The 23,671-nt window shown below is 51.5% G+C and overlaps 1 protein-coding gene across 1 annotated transcript in view; it reads left to right on the top strand.

The window, feature by feature from the left end:
* The window catches only part of LOC140411508 (dynein axonemal heavy chain 8-like), a 2,059,122-nt gene that overhangs the window by 661,040 nt on the left and 1,374,411 nt on the right, over positions 1 to 23,671 (top strand). The window contains exon 17 of the mRNA XM_072500594.1: positions 4,633 to 4,820. Coding sequence (XP_072356695.1) covers positions 4,633 to 4,820 — 188 coding nt within the window. The remainder of the gene's footprint in view (positions 1 to 4,632; positions 4,821 to 23,671) is intronic.

The following is a 23,671-nucleotide window of genomic DNA, read 5'->3' as shown; positions in this document are numbered from 1 at the left end:
GTGGGCTGCCTGTTCCACCTCCATAAAATGCAGCGACGGGTCCCCCTTTTGAGTTAGTCTGGGAACGTGGGCCACCATCCCCCTGAGCGCGGATGCCCCATGAGGAACGATAATGTCGCCCTCAACCGGTCCCCTATTTGCCATCCCCGCCGGGGGACCATACCTCCTTTGCCTGACAGGGCACATCTGCCCTACCTGGGGTTCCTGCTCCTCCTCCCCACTGTCCGGTTCTCCTGCCTCGTTGGGTAGCCCCCCTGTCCCCGGGCTAGCTACCCATATAGGAGACGCCGCTATCTGGGGATACACCACTGGCCCCCCTTGGACCTGCCCCTGACCGGGCGGTCCAAACCCTGCCTGCTGACCCGGCCCCGCCACCGGCATCCCAGGCAGGGGTCTGTCTCCATCCCATGGGGACCCACATACGAAACCAGGCGGACACGCCTCCAGCTGGGGGTACCCTGCCGACCCCCCTTGGCCTTGCCCTTGAACGTGCAGTCCGTTCCCCGCTTGCCGACCCGGGCACGATCCCGGTGCCTCAGGAGGCGGTCTATTCCCCTTGGCCTGTGGGGAATCATCCGCTGCGAGGAGCACCTTGCCCCTTGGGACACCCCCTGGGCCTACCAGGTGTATCTGTCCCCTGACCTTGGACAAGGCCTCCTCTAACTCCGTTATTCGTGCCTGGCACGGCCCATGGGCACAGTCCCCTACTTCCTCGCGAGCCACTCGGTACGCTGCCTGGATGTCCCGGAACTTCCCCTCCAGCTTCCTACACTGCTCTGTACTCCGAGCATAGAGTTCCTGGAGCCTCCGTTCCTTTTCTTTACCCTCCACTATCTGGCAGTGGAGATAGTCCTTCTCACACCTGTTAGACTCGCTTTCCTGTTTCATTTCTGCCATTTCTTCCCGCAGTCGTTCCGCTACACTCGCGCTGTCCTGTTTAATTTCTGCCATTTCTTCCCGCAGTCGTTCCGCTGCGCTAGCGCTGTCCCCTGCGCTGGCCCTCACTTCTCTCAACTCCTGCTCTAACTCTTCGACCCTATCCTCTGTCTTGACTACCTGCTCGGACAGGCAAACCAGCCAAACTGCCTTCTCCAAGTGCCTTTTGTGCGCCTTGCTTTCTGTCCATGCAGCCGCTGCCATTACCGGTTGCTCCGCATTGATCAATTCTGAGACCCAAGGTTTGGTGAGGTTGACCTTTTGCCACAAATATGAGGATATTCTCTCCTCCATTTTGCTTCGTTCCCTCACCCCCTCTGCCAAGTCACATACTCCAAACCACCGGGGTCCCTTCGTGGTCGCCATTGTAGAGGGTGCCATCTCCGCTACTCCACTACTGGGCCGATATCTGGGGTTTGAATATCTGTGTGTGTCTCTCTCCAGCTGGCGACTGAAACTTCAGAGGCCAGGGGATGTCGCACTGGGACACTTCCACTGAAGAGAGCACTGATTCAAGCCTGCCGTTTATTCCTAACCGACAGCCTGAGACTTATATCACACAGATCTCCAGACCTCTACCAATACCCAGGTGACTCTCTCTCTTGCCGGTGGTACAACACCCACCCGGTTCCTACTCCACTAGAGTAGCTTTCCCAAGAGAGAGAATAGGACACTGCTGTTTATTTCCTAACCAGCAGTCTGTCCTGAGTGAATCGCTCAAGATGACCCTCGATTCTTGAACCCGGAATTAAGGTGAGGAGTATTTTTAACAATGACTTGGTCAGAGATCGCTGGTGAAAGATTGAAGAATTTAAACGACTCCAATTATCATCAAATCAAGGTTTATTGCAAAACCCAGGTCAAAATCATCAACAGAAGAAACACAATAAAATCTTATGCTCTAATACAACTAAGTCTATTCAAAAGTAATATAGCGGACACAACGAAAATTCTTATGATTACACAGTTTTTAGCAATATCACAAGGCACAACACAAGTTCCCTTCCCCAAAGCCTCAACCACTATTAAAGTCAAGGGAGTTTCGCAAGCTGCTGCGGGGTACTTACGGTCACAGGCTGCAGAGGTCAAGTCAGGGGTGCAGAGGTCGAGCCAAGAACGAAGAGACCCCCAATCGAAAACACAGCCCCTTTTATATTGTTATACCTGGCTTTGTTCTGTGATCGGCCAGCCCCTTTTGCATTGAAAAAGGTAAGTTTTAAAGTTCCCGCTGGTCCCGCCCCCTTTTGAGCCGGTCAGAGCTGTATGTTTCCGGGTATTCCTCGCAGGTCCGCCCCTTCCAGCTAGGCAGACCTGCGCGATTTGAATTTGGCGCTGGCTCCGCCCCCTCCTTCCAGTGAGTTTCTGCCGGTAGCTTCTGTCAAGATTGGAGTACCTCCCCCAGGTCCGCCTCCAACTTGGTTTTTTTCAGACCTGCGCGATTTGAATTTGGCGCTGGCTCCGCCCCCCTCCTCCCAGTGAGTTTCTGCCGGTAGCTTCTGTCAAAATTGGAGTACCTCCCCCAGGTCCGCCTCCAACTTGGTTTTTTCTACCGCTGATCTTACAGGGGCTTTTCCAGCGCAATATGCTGAACCCAGACAGTCTGTTTCCTAGGATAACGAGGTTAAGCTCTCTTGTGAAGAATTTCAGTGTCTTCCAGCTGCTCCGGAGATGGCTGCTATTCTCACCTCGCTATGTTGATGGGGTGTTAATTGGATTCTGCTCTGGTGGAGGCCAGGTCATTTACATTTGCATGGGGCTATGACCATCCCATTGTCCTGCTTGCAGGCGAGCCTCCTGTGTATTCCCGTGCCCCTTTGTCTGTGTTTTGATGTTATCTTGTTGTCTGGCTCCTTCTTCCTTGTAGCTCCTAGGGGGGTGTTTGTAAATATTCATGTACTTATGTCCCTACTCAGCTCAGCGGACCAAGCCTGCTGGGAAAACTGGTTCTGTTCTCTTGGCTGAAAAGTCAGTTTACAGTCTCTGAGTTTTTCCAAAAGGGCCGAATTGCCCGAAAACCTTACACAGCAGATGGGCCAAATGTCCTGATTCTGCTTCTATGTCTTATGGTCTAATGCTATCGCCACCAGTGAGGGACCAGAGCATGAAGTTCGGTTCAGTGCCGGGGACGAATCTTGATATATGCCGGACTCCCGGTCACGATTCGCATTTCCGGTACAACAGCGTGGAGAATCCAGGCCATTGTGTGGTAGGCAGGGGCTGGTTTAGCACTGTGGGCTAAACAGCTGGCTTGTAATGCAAACAAGGCCAGCAACGCGGGTTCAATTCCCGTACTGGCCTCCCCGAACAGGCGCTGGAATGTGGCGACTCGGGACTTTTCACAGTAACACCACTGTAGTCTACTTGTGACAATAAGCGAGTATTATTATTATACCTCATCGAAGTGATAGTGGCTTTGCCTTGGGATATTGTTATTTAAATTTATAGATTATGGGCAGGATTCACCGACCCCCCTGCTGGGTCAGAGAATCCCCGGGGGGGGGGGGGGCGGCGTGATTCCCGTCCCCCCCTCCGACGCCGGCTGCCATATTCTCCGGTTTTCAGGCGGGGGTGGGGTTTATGTCATGCTGGTCGGGGGCCTTTGACAGCGCACCCCCCCGGCAATTCTCTGGGCCCTGATGGGCCGAGCAGCCGTCGGTTCCTGGCCAGTCCCGCCGGCGTGAAATGGACATGGTCCCACATGGCTGGTTGGCCATCTAGTGGAGCCCTCAGGGGGTGCGGGGGGATCTGGCCTCGGGGGGGCGGGCTCCCACGGTGGCCTGGCCCGCGATCGGGGCCCACCGATCTGCGGGCGGACCTGTGCCATGGGGGCACTCCTTCCTTTTGCGCCGGCCTCTATAGGGCTCCGCCATGGCCGGCGCGGAGGAGAACCCTGCACATGCGCAGGAACCACGCCGGTGGTTCTGCGCATGCGCCATTTCGCACCGGCCCTTCGGCGGCTGTTGGCGCGCGCCAACCCCTCCGGCGCCGGCCTAGCCCCCGGATGTGCGGAGGATTCCGCAACTTCCCACTGGACCAACGCTGGAGTGGTTTGCGCCGCCGTCGGGCCATCCCGCCAATTCCGGGAGAATCCCGCCCTATACATCTATTTTAAGGGATCGTTGCCAAAAGTGGTGTTTATTTGTGAGTCTAACCAAGCAGAAAGTCTCTGATCATAGATCATAGATCATAGAACTTACAGTGCAGAAGGAGGCCATTCAGCCCATCGAGTTTGCACCGGCTCTTGGAAAGAGCACCCAACTCAAGGTCCACTCTTTGGGGTATTGTTCTGTAAGACTAATTTTAACTGTGTAAATGTAATCTTACGTGTTTGTTTCCTTTTCTTTTGTTAATAAATGTTTTAATTTGATAATTAAAATCCTCAAGGGTGTTTCGAGGAATTTGTGGCTTTGAACTTCAGTATGTATCTTCTCATCGTCAAATTAGAAAATGAAGAGAGATGCGAGGTCTTGCCAAATTTCCATTTGTGATTTAGTTTGCATAGCACTCATCACTAGCCAGATTATAACAGTTAAATTTATTGAGATGGAAATTTTTATAACTAAACACTTCCTAATAAAACTATTACTTACAGCATAATAAGTTTACCTGGATTGAAAATTCTAAAAATGTATTGTAACTTTCAGTTATTTATCTGTGTGTATATGCAAATAAATATTTTAAATTTAATTTATTCAGTGCTGCAAGCAACACTTTTAATACGTGATCAAGAGACTGAGAAAATGTACTCAAACTTTGATCATCGAATTCTTGAGATTCTTCGAGAGGCTAAATGTATGTTAAAGATGGATTTGGAGGTGCCAGAGTTGGCCAAACGTCTACTAAAAACTGAGCAAATGTTGAAGACTAACTCTAATAATTTGGAGGTACATTGTATTTAGGTGCTGAAGAGATTTTGCAGTTTCTGTTTATTCGGCCCACATGGTGCTACAACACAATGCAATTACTGTGAACTACACATAAACCAAAATGGTCGTACAAACCTATTCATTTTGTTGCAATGCAAAAAACGTCTCGGCATTAATTTCTCAGAGCATGCAGAAAATTGTTTCTTCCGGGTCTCCTGGCAAAAGGTCATCATCGCAGCTCTATTCCCAATTCTGGGTAAATGATGGAGCTTAAGACTTTTAAGTGAATGACCCTGCTATCTAATGGCAAACAGTTTTTTTAAGTGCCCCGGTAGGGAACGCCACCCCAGGTCACATTCAGTATCAGTGCAGGAAGAGATCTCTCGACCCCCCAACGTGACCCCCGAAAACCCCCACCTCACCCATAAGATGGTCCTCTGGCTCCCCCTCCCCAACACCCCAGCTCATACAGGCAGAGCACCCTGAGCCCGATCCCCGACATGGGCAAAATGCTTGGCACTCTGGCAGTGCCCCTGCCAGCCTGGAAGTGCCATCCCACTATGTGGTTGCTAAGGGCCCCCCTTTTCAGGCTCCCCCCTGCTCGCTTCAATTTCAGCACCCCACCTGCGGACAGTGGGGATGCGAGAGTGGGAAGTCCAGCCAACCAACACCGCCTGCCCATTTCCACTCCCTCCCCCTCCGCGCCCCCTCTCTGGCCAGCCCAGACCAGCCCATCATTCACATTCTTCTCACAGAGCACCGAGGCAGGTTGTAACAGTGTGAACAGATGTTTAATGTGAACAAATGTATACAGAGCCTTACCCTAGCCCCTCTCACAATACTGTTACCCATGCCAATGTAACTGGTGTCTAACCGTCTGGCATTATGGGCCCTAACACTACGTCAAGGTGGGACCCAGACGGTACATCAGGAGTGGAGGTGGCCTGCTGTGAGTCCCTTCCTGCAATCTGGGTCCCCGTTGGCGGCCGTTTTGTGGGGCGACCGGTCCCAGATGGGCCTGGCTGCTGCTCGGGTATCGCTGGTGGTGTGGAGCAACCATGTTCTGCCTGCTGCTCACCAGATGCATTAGGAGCAGGGTGGGGGGGGAGGAGGTGGGGGGGGGGGGGGGAGTTCGAGCTGCTGCGGTGTTCCGGCATCCTGCGGGAGTCCTCTTCCCTTGGGGTGCCAGATGCCCCCCCCGGGCTACTCCATGGTGTAAGGATGCAAGTGAAGCTATCCCCCGAGACCCTGGAGGCCCTGTCTCATCTCGGCCAGAGTCTGCATGCTTGAGGCCATGGAGTACGCGGAGTTGGCCAACTCCGTCTGGGAATGCGCCACATCATGCTGTGACTGTGCCACCATCAGCCAGTGACTGCGCCAGCTCCCTCTGGGACTGGGCCATCTTCCTCTCTTATTGCCTCATTCGCCAGTGCCTGGGCAATGCCGCCAACACTCCCAGCTGTAACTGGGCCCCGCTCAGGAGTGTCATTGCACGTGGCTCTGGCACGCGGCTGACTATGAGAGAGCAGCCCTGTTCTGGTCCTCAGCCACCGTCTGCACCAATTGCCCCAGGGCATGGACATGCTGATCCGTCGCCAAAATCCTCACTCTCCCCCCCCACCAAGGCCTCCACCGCAGTCGCCACCTGTGCTGTGTTGGCCTGGATGGCACGCATGGTCGGCACCCCTTCCTGCTTTTGCCCGTGGTTGGACTAGAGTGAGCCTAGAGTGTTGGGTGCTCGCTGACAACCCCACATGTTGTTCCTGGCTCTGCAACTGCATCTCCACAATAGATGGGACTGTCCGTTGCAGAAGCCCCAAACCAGTCTAGATGGCAGATAGTCCCTGGGGTTGGCCTGCCCTCCGACTGTCTGACCCCTCAGGAGTTTCTATCTCCGCCAGGTGTACCGGAGCATCAGTGTGGTGTGCACCAAAGAGTGCCCAGAAGCCTTTTCACAAAAATACCCAAATGAGGGAGTGTTTCTGGGATGGTGGAGGGTGTTAAGACCATAAGACCATAAGACATAGGAGCAGAAGTAAGGCCATTCGGCCCATTGAGTCCACTCCACCATTCAATCATGGCTGATTTCAACTCCATTTACCCGCTCTCTCTCCATAGCCCTTAATTCCTCGAGAAATCAAGAATTTATCAACTTCTGTCTCAAAGACACTCAACGTCCCGGCCCCCACCGCCCTCTGTGGCAATGAATTCCACAGACCCACCACTCTCTGGCTGAAGAGGTTTCTCCTCATCTCTGTTCTAAAGTGACTCCCTTTTATTCTAAGGCTGTGCCCCCGGGTCCTAGTCTCCCCTGCTAATGGAAACAACTTCCCTACATCCACCCTATCTAAGCCATTCATTGTCTTGTAAGTTTCTATTAGATCTCCCCTCAACCTCATAAACTCCAATGAATATAACCCCAGGATCCTCAGACGTTCATCGTATGTTAGGCCTACCATTCCTGGGATCATCCGTGTGAATCTCCACTGGACCCGCTCCAGTGCCAGTATGTCCTTCCTGAGGTGTGGGACCCAAAATTGCTCACAGTATTCTAAATGGGGCCTAACTAATGCTTTATAAAGCTTCAGAAGTACATCCCTGCTTTTATATTCCAAGCCTCTTGAGATAAATGACAACATTGCATTTGCTTTCTTAATTACGGACTCAACCTGCAAGTTTACCTTTAGAGAATCCTGGACTAGGACTCCCAAGTCCCTTTGCATTTCAGTATGATGAATTTTGTCACCGTTTAGAAAATAGTCCATGCCTCTATTCTTTTTTCCAAAGTGCAAGACCTCGCACTTGCCCACGTTGAATTTCATCAGCCATTTCTTGGACCACTCTCCTAAACTGTCTAAATCTTTCTGCAGCTTCCCCACCTCCTCCATACTACCTGCCCCTCCACCTATCTTTGTATCATCGGCAAACTTAGCCAGAATGCCCCCAATCCCGTCATCTAGATCGTTAATATATAAAGAGAACAGCTGTGTCCCTAACACTGAACCCTGCGGGACACCACTCGTCACTGGTTGCCATTCTGAAAAAGAACCTTTTATCTCAACTCTCTGCCTTCTGCCTGACAGCCAATCGTCAATCCATGTTAGTACCTTGCCTCGAATACCATGGGCCCTTATTTTACTCAGCAGTCTCCCGTGAGGCACCTTATCAAAGGCCTTTTGGAAGTCAAGATAGATAACATCCATTGGCTCTCCTTGGTCTAACCTATTTGTTATCTCTTCAAAGAACTCTAACAGGTTTGTCAGGCATGACCTCCCCTTACTAAATCCATGCTGACTTGTCCTAATCCGACCCTGCACTTCCAAGAATTTAGAAATCTCATCCTTAACAATGGATTCTAGAATCTTGCCAACAACCGAGGTTAGGCTAATTGGCCTATAATTTTCCATCTTTTTCCTTGTTCCCTTCTTGAACAGGGGGGTTACAACAGCGATTTTCCAATCCTCTGGGACTTTCCCTGACTCCAGTGACTTTTGAAAGATCATAACTAATGCATCTTATGCAACTAATGCATAACTTTACATCTGAATCTACCTTCTTTCTTTCAAATTGGAGATTGAATTCTACCATATTATGATCACTGCCTCCTAAGTGTTCCCTTACTTTAAGATCTTTCATCAAGTCTGGCTCATTACATAACACTAAGTCCAGAATGGCCTGTTCCCTCGTGGGCTCCATCACAAGCTGTTCCAAAAAGTCCTCCTGTAAACATTCAATGAATTCCCTTTCCTTGGGTCCACTGGCAGCATTATTTATCCAGTCCACCTGCATATTGAAGTCACCCATGATCATTGTGACCTTGCCTTTCTGACATGCACTTTCTATTTCGTGGTGCATTTTGTGCCCCTGGTCCTGACCACTGTTAGGAGGCCTGTACATAACTCCCATTATGGTTTTTTTTGCCTTTGTGGTTCCTGAACTCTACCCACACAGACTCTACATCATCTGACCCTATGTCGTTTAGTGCTATTGATTTAATTTCATTCCTAATTAACAAGGCAACCCCGCCCCCTCTGCCCACCTCTCTGCCTTTTCGATAGGTTGTGAATTCCTGGATGTTTAAATGCCAGTCCTGAACTCCTTGCAACCACGTCTCTGTGATGCCTACCACATCATACCTGGCAGTCACAATCTGGGCCACAAGCCCATCTACCTTGTTCCGTACACTGCGCGCATTTAAATATAGCATCTTTAATTCTCTATTGACCGTCCCTTTTTGTTTTCTTAGTGTGGTGGACCTTGGTTTCCTGAGCCTTTCCATACACTGTGTCATATTTTGTGGGATGGGGACTATCGTAACCTCTCCTGAGTTCTGTCTTTTCGTGCTTTTTTGTATTCCTAAGCAACTACGCTTCCCACTGATTACTTCACCTCTTGGATCCCAGACTTTCCCTTCCCCCCCCAATCTCTAGTTTAAGGTCCTATTGACAACCCTATTTACTCTTTTCACCATCCCAACGGTATAGGTTCCCCCTGTCCCAAAACTGATGCCAGTGTCCCATGAAAAGGAACCCCTCTTTCCCACACCACTCTTTCAACTACGTGTTAACTTCCCTTATTCTTGCCTCCCTATGCCAATTTGCACGTGGCTCGGGCAGTAATCTGGAGATTATGACCCTTGAGGACCTGTTTTTTAATTTGAATCCTAGCTCTTTATAATCTCTAAACAGGTCCACTTTCCTAGACTTGCCTATGTTGTTGGTACCGACATGGACCACAACAACTGGATCCTCCCCCTCCCTCTCCAGTATCCTTTCAAGCCGGTCAGAGATGTCCCGCACCCTAGCACCGGGCAGGCAACATACCATGTGGGACTCTTTATACTGCTCACAAAGGATACTATCTATCCCCCTGATAATAGAATCCCCTACAACTACAACTTGCCTATTTACTCCCTCCCCTTGAATGGCCTTCAGAACCATGGTGTAGAGGGTGCCATCTCCGCTACTCCACTACTGGGCCGATATCTGGGGTTTGAATATCTGTGTGTGTCTCTCTCCAGCTGGCACTGAAACTTCAGAGGCCAGGGGATGTCGCACTGGGACACTTCCACTGAAGAGAGCACTGATTCAAGCCTGCCGTTTATTCCTAACCGACAGCCTGAGACTTATATCACACAGATCTCCAGACCCCTACCAATACCCAGGTGATTCTCTCTCTTGCCGGTGGTACAACCCCCACCCGGTTCCTACTCCACTAGAGTAGCTTTCCCAAGAGAGAGAATAGGACACTGCTGTTTATTTCCTAACCAGCAGTCTGTCCTGAGTGAACCGCTCAAGATGACCCTCGATCCTTGAACCCGGAATTAAGGTGAGGAGTATTTTTAACAATGACTTGGTCAGAGATCGCTGGTGAAGGATTGAAGAATTTAAACGACTCCAATTAGCATCAAATCAAGATTTATTGTAAAACCCAGGTCAAAATCATCAACAGAAGAAACACAATAAAATCTTATGCTCTAATACAACTAAGTCTATTCAAAAGGTAATATAGCGGACACAACGAAAATTCTTATGATTACACAGGTTTTAGCAATATCACAAGGCACAAAACAAGTTCCCTTCCCCAAAGCCTCAACCACTATTAAAATCAAGGGAGTTTCGCAAGCTGCTGCGGGTTACTTACGGTCACAGGCTGCAGAGGTCAAGTCAGGGGTGCAGAGGTCGAGCCAAGAACGAAGCGACCCCCAATTGAAAACACAGCCCCTTTTATATTGCTTTACCTGGCTTTGTTCTGTGATCGGCCAGCCCCTTTCGCATTGAAAAAGGTAAGTTTTAAAGTTCCCGCTGGTCCCGCCCCCTTTGAGCCGGTCAGAGCTGTATGTTTCCGGGTATTCCTTGCAGGTCCGCTTCTTCCAGCTAGGCAGACCTGCGCGATTTGAATTTGGCGCTGGCTCCGCCCCCCTCCTCCCAGTGAGTTTCTGCCGGTAGCTCCTGTCAAGATTGGAGTACCTCCCCCAGGTCCGCCTCCAACTTGGTTTTTCTCTACCGCTGATTTTCTAGGGGCTTTTCCAGCGCAATATGCTGGACTCAGACAGTCTGATTTCTAGTTTAACGAGGTTAGGCTCTCTTGTGGAGAATTTCAGTGTCTTCCAGCTGCTCCGGAGATGGCTGCTATTCTCACCTCGCTATGTTGATGGGGTGTTAATTGGATTCTGCTCTGGTGGAGGCCAGGTCATTTACATTTGCATGGGGCTATGACCATCCCATTGTCCTGCTTGCATGCAAGCCTCCTGTGTATTCCCGTGCCCCTTTGTCTGTGTCTTGATGTTATCTTGTTGTCTGGCTCCTTCTTCCTTGTAGCTCCTAGGGGGGTGTTTGTAAATATTTATGTGCTTATGTCCCCACTCAGCTCAGCGGACCAAGCCTGCTGGGAAAACTGGTTCTGTTCCCTTGGCTGGAAAGTCAGTTTACAGTCTCTGAGTTTCTCCAAAAGGGCCGAATTGCCCGAAAACCTTACAGATGCCCCTTCGATACGTCCCTACATGCTTGGACCGTATCGACACAGGTGAAGGGCAATTATTTCCTTTTGTGTGGACCGTAGGCCCCCCCTCAACAACATGCGAAACTACAAGTCCCAAGACAGTTCCCTTAATCTAGGCTACCCCTGATTTCAATAAAAGGGAAAGACAAGACCATACTTAATTCAAGCAGACAGTAACATATACACATTTCACCGGAACCCCAAACGTAAGGGTCCCTGTACATATATCACACTCCAAGTACACATTTCACCGGAACCCCAAACGTAAGGGTCCCTGTACCTATATCACAGTCAAGTAACTGGGACCTGCGAATCCATACAACTATTTACAATTGCATCTGTTTTATTTCACCAAGGATCCTCCTTTCTTGGCTGCACTTCGCTTCTTCCCGTTGAGGGCTCTTCATTTACTCTCCATCGTCGATACCTGCAGCTGAGAGGTTTAGTCCAACTGAGGCGACAGCATAATGTACCCCCTGTACAACATTTCCTTTGTGGGGCAAACACTAAACCATTCTCAGGCCCCCCCCTGGTGGTGATCGGACAGTTGTGAGGGTCGATCGGTTGGGCTGTGGGCAGGGGTCGCTTTACCTGAACCAGCAGTTCGGTAGCTTCTACAGTCATCCCTTCCCTGGGCGTTACACATCCCTCCCCACTGCGGTCAATTTATCCCGTTCCCTGGGTTCTGCCACCACCTTACAAAAGTGATCGATGCCCCTTGTGGACATGCCTTGGTAGATCCCCATGAACACAAATAAATGCCCTGGTCAGAAGCCCACCCCTTATCCCCGCAAACGGTGATCCTACCCGGTGACCCCGTGATGGTTCGGTAGGTGTTGTCCAGTCCGTTCCCAGTCCGAGGACCGATCCCTCATGTCCAGCCTCAGCTTCCTGGGCCACCACCGTCTCCCCAAAGGAAGGTCCCCCTCACAGGTTGAACACACCCGCCTGCCCTCAGTCACCCTAACCCGGTCAGTCGAAGGCCTCTTCTGTCTCGCCTCTGCGGAGTTCTCCCGGTCCCACCATCGCCAAGATCATCAAACTCCACATCGTCCGGTGCCCCATCTGTAAAAAACAAAACACATTCTTGCCTCTACAGCCCTACCTACCTTAAAGTGCATGGGTGCTATCCGGTGGCGGCAGCAGCTCCTGCTTTGAAGTTGCCGCAGCCTGTCTGGGATTCTGTGTTTACAGCCCGGCTGCACCAGGGTCCTAGTGCCTGGTGCTTCATCATTTTACCCTTGCACCAGGCGCTTCTGTGTTCCCACGATCCTAAATACTTCACACACAACTACACACTAATTAAAACTAGCAGGGGGAAAGAAAAAGGAATATGATATATACAATGCCACCCGTCTCCGGGTGGCCAAATTAAAACTGTGCCCCGCTAAACTGGGGCAGTCCGCCTGTTTGGTCGAATGGCTCGGGCCAGACCGTCCCCTCCCGGGGGTTCGGGCTGCCTCTTGCCTCTCCTTCCCCAACAGGGTTCGGGGATCCCTCAGCGCTCCCTCCTACTCGGGCCCCCTTACTGCGGGACCGGGTGACAGGGAGTTGTGAGGGTGACCATCTTAGAGGGGGCTTGGAGACCCGATTGCTCCTTCGTCCCCTGACTGGTTCCCAAGCCCAAGGTGATATTTCCCCTTCCTCCGCCTCCTTAGCCTCTATACTAAGGCAGGCCACCTGACCCACAGGTAAGGGCTTGGGAATCGTTACTGTCCCTGGGCTGGGTGCTTGCAGCACTGTCGGTTTCTTTGGGACTGCCCCTTCGGGACAGCACCTTGTCACCGGTTGTGTGGCCGTGGAGTCAGGGACCTCCCCCACCGTCGTTAATTCTACGGGGGGTTTCTCCACTACCACCCCCAGTCTTCCCCCCACCTTGCTCTTTCTTGCCCTTATGGGGTGGAATAATTTAAATTGACTGATGTGGCGTTCGCATGGGTCCCACCTTAAGGGATTTAAACTGCAAATAGCCGCTGAGGCAGCCTCCAGAATGGGACCCTGCACCTGGACCGGACCAGGGTCTGGGGCTAGAACTACCCCTGCGCTCCCTTTTTCCTGAGGCTGCTCCCTGGGTAGTCATACGGGTTCTTGTGGTATGGGTGCGGGCAGGCCCTGGCCCGTTGCCATTGCCACCTGTCCCGACCCAGCTGCTAGGCTCTGCAAAAAGGCTAAAAGTTTCTTTACCTCGAAGGTTTCCGGGGCAGCTGCTCCTGCCGCCGGGGTCTGACTCTCTACTGCGGGAGCCCTCTCCTGCTTGCTAGGGTTTTTACATTCCCTCTTGAAATGCCCGGCCTTCCCACACCCGTAGCATACCGGTTTCTCGTCGGACGTCCGGGTGCCCTCATGCTTCCACTCTCTCTTAGGGGCTGCTGGCGCGATTTCATGCACCCTACCCTTAAGGGGCTTGTCCTCACCCCTCTCCCCATTACGATATGCGAGGGTAAGTTTCCTAAGGACCTCTTCCTCATTAAGGTCCGGACTCTGCGGGTCGAACCAGTGTTCGGCTTTTGCCCTAACGTTAGGGAGACAGTTGGCAACTAGGGTCTTCAGCCAGTGGGCGGTTCTTTCCCCTAAATTCCGTCTATCCGCTTGAATCCCGCATGCCTCCATATAGACAGTCCACAGTCTGTCTGCGAACATGGTGGGAGATTCCCCTGGTTGCTGCTTGGTTTCCCCCACCCTCATGAAAGGGCTCCCCAGATTCAAGCCCATTGCCTCCAGAACAGCAGTCTGTGCTGCCGCCCAGGTGTCAGGTCTTCCCCCATTCCCAGAGGTCACTGTCCTGCATAGCTGGGCATCTAGGGTTATCAGGAGCATCTTTATTTGCTCCCCTTCGTCGCAGTCATTGATGTTGGCAGCCTGTTCCACCTCCATAAAATGCAGCGACGGATCCCCCTTTGGAGTTAGTCTGGGAACGTGGGCCACCATCCCCCTGAGCGCGGATGCCCCATGAGGAACGATAATGTCGCCCTCAACCGGTCCCCTGTTTGCCATCCCCGCCGGGGGACCATACCTTCTTTGCCTGACAGGGCACATCTGCCCTACCTGGGGTTCCTGCTCCTCCTCCCCACTGTCCAGCTCTCCTGCCTCGTTGGGTAGCCCCCCTGTCCCCGGGCTAGCTACCCATATAGGAGATGCCGCTATCTGGGGATACACTGCCGACCCCCCTTGGACTTGCCCCTGAACGTGCAGCCCGATCCCCCCCTGCCGACCCGGACACGATCCCGGTGCCTCAGGAGGCGGTCTATTCCCCTTGGCCTTTGGGGAATCATCCGCTGCGAGGAGCACCTTGCCCCTTGGGACCCCCCCTGGACCTACCAGGTGTATCTGTCCCCTGAACTTGGACAAGGTCTCCTCCAACTCCGTTATTCGTGCCTGGCACGGCCCATGGGTACAGTCCCCTACTTCCTCGCGAGCCACCCGGTACGCTGCCTGGATGTCCCGGAACTTCCCCTCCAGATTCCTACACTGCTCTGTACTCCGAGCATATAGTTCCTGGAGCCTCCGTTCCTTTTCTTTGCCCTCCACTATCTGGCAGTGGAGATAGTCCTTCTCACACCGGTTAGACTCGCTTTCCTGTTTCATTTCTGCCATTTCTTCCCGCAGTCGTTCCGCTGCGCTAGCGCTGTCCCCTGCGCTGGCCCTCACTTCTCTCAACTCCTGCTCTAACTCTTCGACCCTATCCTCTGTCTTGACTACCTGCTCGGACAGGCAAACCAGCCAAACTGCCTTCTCCAAGTGCCTTTTGTGCGCCTTGCTTTCTGTCCATGCAGCCGCTGCCATTACCGGTTGCTCCGCATTGATCAATTCTGAAACCCAAGGTTTGGTGAGGTTGACCTTTTGCCACAAATACGAGGATATTCTCTCCTCCATTTTGCTTCGTTCCCTCACCCCCTCTGCCAAGTCACATACTCCAAACCACCGGGCTCTTGCCGCGGTCGCCATTGTAGAGGGTGCCATCTCCGCTACTCCACTACTGGGCCGATATCTGGGGTTTGAATATCTGTGTGTGTCTCTCTCCAGCTGGCACTGAAACTTCAGAGGCCAGGGGATGTCGCACTGGGACACTTCCACTGAAGAGAGCACTGATTCAAGCCTGCCGTTTATTCCTAACCGACAGCCTGAGACTTATATCACACAGATCTCCAGACCCCTACCAATACCCAGGTGATTCTCTCTCTTGCCGGTGGTACAACCCCCACCCGGTTCCTACTCCACTAGAGTAGCTTTCCCAAGAGAGAGAATAGGACACTGCTGTTTATTTCCTAACCAGCAGTCTGTCCTGAGTGAACCGCTCAAGATGACCCTCGATCCTTGAACCCGGAATTAAGGTGAGGAGTATTTTTAACAATGACTTGGTCAGAGATCGCTGGTGAAGGATTGAAGAATTTAAACGACTCCAATTAGCATCAAATCAAGATTTATTGTAAAACCCAGGTCAAAATCATCAACAGAAGAAACACAATAAAATCTTATGCTCTAATACAACTAAGTCTATTCAAAAGGTAATATAGCGGACACAACGAAAATTCTTATGATTACACAGGTTTTAGCAATATCACAAGGCACAAAACAAGTTCCCTTCCCCAAAGCCTCAACCACTATTAAAATCAAGGGAGTTTCGCAAGCTGCTGCGGGTTACTTACGGTCACAGGCTGCAGAGGTCAAGTCAGGGGTGCAGAGGTCGAGCCAAGAACGAAGCGACCCCCAATTGAAAACACAGCCCCTTTTATATTGCTTTACCTGGCTTTGTTCTGTGATCGGCCAGCCCCTTTCGCATTGAAAAAGGTAAGTTTTAAAGTTCCCGCTGGTCCCGCCCCCTTTGAGCCGGTCAGAGCTGTATGTTTCCGGGTATTCCTTGCAGGTCCGCTTCTTCCAGCTAGGCAGACCTGCGCGATTTGAATTTGGCGCTGGCTCCGCCCCCCTCCTCCCAGTGAGTTTCTGCCGGTAGCTCCTGTCAAGATTGGAGTACCTCCCCCAGGTCCGCCTCCAACTTGGTTTTTCTCTACCGCTGATTTTCTAGGGGCTTTTCCAGCGCAATATGCTGGACTCAGACAGTCTGATTTCTAGTTTAACGAGGTTAGGCTCTCTTGTGGAGAATTTCAGTGTCTTCCAGCTGCTCCGGAGATGGCTGCTATTCTCACCTCGCTATGTTGATGGGGTGTTAATTGGATTCTGCTCTGGTGGAGGCCAGGTCATTTACATTTGCATGGGGCTATGACCATCCCATTGTCCTGCTTGCATGCAAGCCTCCTGTGTATTCCCGTGCCCCTTTGTCTGTGTCTTGATGTTATCTTGTTGTCTGGCTCCTTCTTCCTTGTAGCTCCTAGGGGGGTGTTTGTAAATATTTATGTGCTTATGTCCCCACTCAGCTCAGCGGACCAAGCCTGCTGGGAAAACTGGTTCTGTTCCCTTGGCTGGAAAGTCAGTTTACAGTCTCTGAGTTTCTCCAAAAGGGCCGAATTGCCCGAAAACCTTACAATGGTGCCTTGGTCAGCTGACTCATCCTTCCTGCAGCCCTGTTCGCCATCCACACAAGGAGCAAGTGCCTCATACCTGTTGGACAGGGTCAAGGGCTGAGGCTCCTGAGTTCCTGACTGCTGGTTCCCTTTACCTGCCTGACTTGCAGTCACACCCTGCTGTCCCTGGCCACTGGCAGGATTTAAACTACTTACTCTGACAGGTGTGACTGCCTCCTGAAACACAGTGTCCAGGTAAGTCTCCCCCTCCCGGATGTGCATCAGTGTTTGAAGCTCAGACTCCAGCTCATCAACTCTGAGCCGGAGCTCTTCGAGCAGCCAACACTTACTGCAGATGTGGTCGCTGCAGCTCGCAATGGGATCTGCCAGCTCCCACGTCAAGCAGCTCAAGCACATCACCTGACCAGCCATCTCTAATTAATGAATTAGTTTAATTTAAGTTTACGAGTTTAGCTGTGTTTTTTTTTTAATTTGGGGCAGATTTGCTATCAACCAATCAGATCACAGCTTCCCTCTGACATCACTTTTGGAAACAAAAACTGGAAAACAGGAAGTTACCGTTAGGTTTTTATACTCACAGAGACTGCTCCTCCTCCTCCGAACGGCTCCCGAAATTAGGCCCGAAGAAAGAGAGAGAACAAAACAGTCGGGAAAAAGCACCTTCTCCCACTCTTCACCGAATTACCTCACTGCACCAAATTACCAAATTCTCACTCTGTCTGTGTGTCACTCACTCAGGCTGTGTCTCTTTGACCAGCGCAACGTTGGAGGCAGCTGTGACGGAAATTCCATGTCAAAGAACAAGAACTGTATAGCACAGGACCAGGCCCTTTGACCCTCCAAGCCTGTACCGGTCATGTCATCCTTGGACTCAAGCTCCAGGGTTTCCTGGGTCTCAGGCCTGTGGGTCCCCTCCGTGTTGGTGTCATCATCGTTGCATGGCCCACGGGGGAGGGGGTTGGGCTGTGGGACACAAGACGTACCCGCCCCATGACCAGAAGCTCCTGCAAGGCAAGACAAGACGCATGATTAGTCCGCGGGCCAGAGTGTGGTGGGAGTGAGGGTGGTGTTGGGGGGTGCGGGGGTTGACACACGTGGCACAGGTAACTGCAACTCAGTGGGGTCTCCCTTTCTTGACAATGGCCAATCTCCACCCTGTTGACTTCTATCCTGGACCATGTCCAGGGCCCACTGCTCTGCCACGGTGAGGGGCTGCATGGCTGGCAGTCCCATTCCAGTTTTTTCCCGCTCACTGTGGTTATGGGCGGCCTTCCAATGGAGGCGTGGAGGTTGAAAAACAGTTTTAGACAGACAGATGCATACAGCCCAGGGGATGGATAGCTGATTGCTTTACTTACCAGGATACCTGGCCATGGCAGGGGGTATAGGTGCCGGCATGTGGTGCAGGGTGGAGGTTCTGCCGGCCTCCGAGGTGGTGGGACTGGGGTGGTGCCAGCGGCGCGGCTGCTAGCCTCTCACCGGTCGCAGGATTGGTGAGAGGGCGCCGCTGATTTTTTCCACGTGAAACGCCACAGATCCTCTGCACTTAGCCTCAGAAATGGGGGGCGGATTCTCCAATCCTGCGGCAGAGTGTCCGCACCGTCATAAACGCCGTCGCGTTTTATGGTGGCGTGATCGGGCCGCTCCCACGATTAATTCTGGCCCCTCCAGGGGTATGCGCAGTTGCGCCGGCGCCAACGAGGACATGCGCAGTGGCACTGGCGCCAACGTGCGCATGTGCAGTGGCCTCCTTCAACGCATTGGGCCGCCCCCACGACTAATTCTGGCCCCTCCCGAGGACATGCGCAGTGGCACCGGCGCCAACGCGCGCATGCACAGTGGCCTCCTTCAACACGCCAGCCCCGATGCAACATGGCACGTAGGAAAGGAGGCCCCCAGCCACAGAGGCCAGGCCGCCGATCGGTGGGCCCCGATCACGGGCCAGGCCACATCGGAGGCCCCCCCCGCGGAGTCGGACCCCCCCTCCCCCAAAGGCCGCCACCCGACCCTTACACGCCGAGGTCCAGCTGGCCCGGAGCAGGTTAGAACGGCGCCGGCGGGACCCGGCTCTTTTCTTACGCCCGCCCGGCCCATCCGGGCCAAAGAATTGGTGGGCTGGCCCCGTAGAACTCTGCGGAGAATCGCGTGCCGGCGTCGGGGTGGCGTGGCGCAATTCGCGCGGACCGCCGGCGATTCTCCGACCCGGTGCGGGGTCAGAGAATCATGCCCAGGGAATCTGGTCCATCATCTCCCAAGTGTAGAATCTCGCCCATTTTTCGTGGCTGGGGTCCCAACAGCGATCCCCGTAGTACCCCACTAGTCACTGTCTGCCATTCTGAAAAGACCTGTCTATTCCTACTGGTTGCTTCCTGTCTACCAACCAGTTTGCTATCCATCTCAGTACACTACCCTGAATCCCATGCGCTTTAGTTTTACACACTCATTTCTTATGTGGGGATTTGTTGAAAGCCTGCTGAATGTCCAAATAAACCACATCCACTGTGTCCCCCTCATCAACTCTACTAGTTACATCCTTGAAGATTTGAGCTCTGGCTTTGGATGCCCTGACTTTTCCTTTGTATCAATGTACATTGACAGACACGGCAGTCAACAACATGATATGTATACTGCCCAGTAGATCCCTACTGGGTTCGTCCTCTGGTCGGTGTCTTACTGGCTGACCTTTTATACAGGATGTTAATAGAGATTCCCCTGTCTCTATCGGGTAGCTCATACTCTGCAAGGACCATGGGGAAGATAATCATTCCCACCCCATAGGCCCCATGCGGGCCATTATATTCCTTCCTCACCCAAAATCCAAAGATCCCCTTAATGACCGAGGAGACGGAGGAGGAGGAGCAGGCGGAGGACGTCAGCTTATGTGCCGGATCGGTCGCCCTATACCTTTCCAATGACAGTCTTCTGCAGCAAGAACGCTATGGCAGACAAATCGACGGGAGGTGGCTGATCGGCACCCGAGACCTCAAAGTCGGCAGCTACATTTCAGAGTTGGAAGCTAAAAGTTGGGCATATCAGCATCAAGAGAGACTGGAGGCATTGCAGCAGGCTGGTTCTGCAATGGAACCGGAGGATTCAGGACAGGTTTCCTTCGGGAAACCTCATGAGGGAGCAACCTCCAAGAGAGAATATGATCCAAATGCCGAAGCATCATGTTGCCCCCCCCAGGACCCGAACTTGGTAAAAGCCTGGTTCTCTCTGGCGGCGACAATTCCAGAGAGTCAGCGAGTTATGAACGAACACTGCGTCATCAGATGAGAAGTGGTTGATATCGAACTGGGCAACACCCTTGCAAATCTTGGTTACAGTGCACCTTTGTGCTGACGTCAGTAATAATCAACTCAGTTGTATACAAAGCGTACGACCTATTAACATCTCAGTGGAGGCCACCTGTCACGAGCACCTCAGGGATTCTGTGGGTGGAAAAGAAATGTGCAATCATTCTACACCTGGGAGGTGACCATAATCATCCTGTGAACTGTTAGCGGTCGATGCTGGACACTGTACTACACAAGATGCCGCACCTTGGCAAGGATGGGGTCATTCTGCATCCAGCCATGAATGCATGAAGCAGTTACAGAAGGAGTCCAGAAGGAGTTCAGGAGTTCAGACTTTGTCTGCCACAGGGGGTTTTGTGGACTCGGTCTGCAGGGGAAGACAGCTCAATGCATCAGCATGTGTAATCCTGGTCCCTAGACGGTGCTCGAATAGAGTGTTCGTAAGCAGTCAGTAACAAGACCCAGTACTGAAACCTCGCAGACGCAATTGGTGGGATTGCCTTGTCTTCCCGGAGGAGGCCCAGCAACGGCTTGTGATCCATGACAATAAAGAAATGGCGGCCATAGACGGACTGATAAAACTGTTTGACACCAAATACGACCACCATCTCCTTTTTCTATTTGGGCATATTTTCTCAGTCGCAGCCAGCGTCCGGCAGGCAAAGGTGATTGAAAGTTCATGGCCATTGCTCCTCCAATGAGCCAGGACTGCCCCAATCCCATACAGCAACCATGACATACAATGATTTTGAAGGGTCGAAATCTGTCAACACTCCCAAAGAGAACAACCGCCGTTTCATCTGCTTAAACACTTCATCCTGGGCCTTGCTCCATTCCCATGGCTGGTCCTTTTTGAGGAGCAAGTGAAAAGGGACCAGGATGCTGGCTAGATTTGGAATAAATCACTCATAGTAATTTATTAGCCCAAGCAAAGATCGGGGGCGTCTTACCTGACTCTCGCTTTCTCGCCCACCGGGTGCAGGCCTTCCCGGTCCACCCAATACCCCAAATATACTACTGCCTTCAAGTGAAACATGCATTGATGATGCCCAAACTCTCCCAACAACAAGGTTCAGTCTCGACTTTCTCCACTAAAATATAAGGAAGCGGGCAGGCACAAAAATATCAGGCTTGGGCCTCAAGAGTTCACCTGGATCTTGGCCTTGGTGCCTTTAATTGTGCTCAAGCCAGGCTGGAAAACCTCGGGGAACTTGTTCATTACTGCACTCAGACCGCCAGGTCCCACTTGGAGGATATGTTGCCAGTCCAACTGCTGATGGTGTAGCTAATCGTAGCCCAGAAGGATAGGGCCGCTTCCTAGTACAATGGTGGGAAAGGCAAACTGATTGACCATGGAGACATGACTGTGTGGAGTTTGTACTTTCTCCCCGTGTCTGCATACGTTTCCTCTGGGTGCTCCCACAGTCCTGTGCAGGTTAGGTGGATTGGCCACGCTAAATGGCCCCTTAGTGTCCAAAAGGTTAGGTTGGGTTCCGGGGATAGGGTGGAAGCTTGGGCTTAAGTAGGGTGCTCTTTCCAAGGGCCTGTGCAGACAGGATGGGCCAAATGGCCTCCTTCTGCACTGTAAATTCTATAAACAACCGGAGCAAGGGTAGAACCCACAATATTCAGTTGTTCCCTATACAAGTGGCCAAACAACTGCGGTCTTAGCCAAAGTTAAAGTATGCATTCCTTGTTTTATAAGATGGTGCCCTGCACCGCCAAAGAAATTGCAGCTCCCCATATCCAACTCCATTTGGAGTAAATGGCCATTCAGCTATATCAGAACATGAATAGGGGCAACATAGGCCGATGCCAAACAGTTGAGCTACATCTCTGCCTCATCCTTGGCCTCTTCTGGGTCATCCAGATGCAAGGCTCGGCCCCCGGGAAAATGCTTACCTCGACTGAGCGTCTGCAATGCTGGCCGTCCAGCTGCCTGAAAGTACGTCTAGACGAGAGTCCTCTTGTGGCACACAGGACCAGAATTACCTTCAGCCAAACATGGTGATGTCACATATCTCAGCGGCCAGCTCTTCACCCAGAGCCTTGGTCTAGGCTGTGGGGACACTACATTAGGGATGATGGTCCAAAATGTTCATCTCCATCCCTTGTATTTCTTGGGCGTTGTGTTCCACACTTGCCCGGGACAAGGAAATCTGCAGTACCTGCTGAATGGTCAGGGAGATTTTGCCTTCACATTTTTTTCTGTGTTTCTATATTGTTTATGCTGCAGACCAAATGATCGCGGAGCATATCGGATAAAGCAGTTCCATTCACAAAAGTTGGCTATCTCCCATAGCCATGATAAAAACTCGACAGCAGATTCACTGGGGGACCTCTCCGCCATATTAAATCAATATTTTTGAACGATTAATGACGAGGTCAGGTTTAGTGTGTTGCGCCACGAGTTGGTAAAACAAATGCGTATCTGGGTACATGAGACTCGGGATCACCCCGAATGTGCGCTCCACAGGCCGTCACCTATATGACTGCTAGTGCCTGTTTCCATGTTGTTGTTGGCCCAGAAGAAGTAACGCATCTTTTCTGCACACTTGTTCCGCTTTCAACACCGGTGTCAAATATATCTAACTACCCAAACAGAGGCATGATGATTCAAATAAATCCAAACCTTGATCCAGAAAATCAGGTGGTGGCTCAGTTCAGTAGGTCACAGTATTAAGAGCAAGCCAGTTTACTTCTCATCACCAGTTTATTAAGGCCACGGGGAGTCCACACAGAGTAAAATAAAGAAACCTAGTTTTATTTACAACATGATATATACACTGCCCGGTGGATCCTACCGGGTTCCTCATCTGGTCGGTGCCTTACTGGCTGACCTTTCATACAGAGGTTTAATAGAGTTCCCACGCCCGTAGAGGGGGAGTTTATACTTCGCAAAAGCCACGGGGAAGATAATCATTCCAAACCGTAGGCCCCATGTGGGCTATTACAGTACACAAGCCGACTAAAAGCACTCCTTTATATCAAAAAAAAAACCTTCTTACAATCTTCTTCTATATTACGAGCTAGCTTGCACTCATATTTCATCTTCTGCCCCCTTATTGCTTTTTAGTTGTCCTCTGTTTGGTTTTGAAAGTTTACCACGAATCCTTGCCACATTGTAATGAGACTATCGTCAATTATGACTACATTTCATTTCTCTCACCCCACTTGAATGACTCCTTGCACAATGGTGCTCATCAGTTTGGTAGTCAGTTTGCTCATCCTCCCCACAGTCCCTGCTCTCATCCACACAGGGAGCAAAAATCTTGAACCTGTCGGACAAGGGCTGAGGCTCCTGCAACCCTACCTCTTGGATCCTTCTCTCTACCTCAATTATCACACCCTCCTGTCCCTGACCACTGGTCGAATTCAGTTAGTTAATGTAAGGAGTGTGATTGCTTCCTGAAACACAGAATCCAGGTAACTCTCTCCATCCCTGATATAATAATAATAGTAAGAGGTCTTACAACACCAGGTTAAAATCCAACAGGTTTGTTTCAAATCACTAGCTTTCGGAGCACTGCTCCTTCCTCAGGTGAATGAAGAGGTATGTTCCAGAAACATATATATAGACAAAATTAAAGAT

Source organism: Scyliorhinus torazame, chromosome 4 (genome assembly GCF_047496885.1).
Source record: "Scyliorhinus torazame isolate Kashiwa2021f chromosome 4, sScyTor2.1, whole genome shotgun sequence".
Taxonomy (NCBI): domain Eukaryota; kingdom Metazoa; phylum Chordata; class Chondrichthyes; order Carcharhiniformes; family Scyliorhinidae; genus Scyliorhinus; species Scyliorhinus torazame.
The sequence above is the reverse complement of the archived record's forward strand: the minus strand, read 5'-3'. Positions and strand labels throughout refer to the sequence as shown.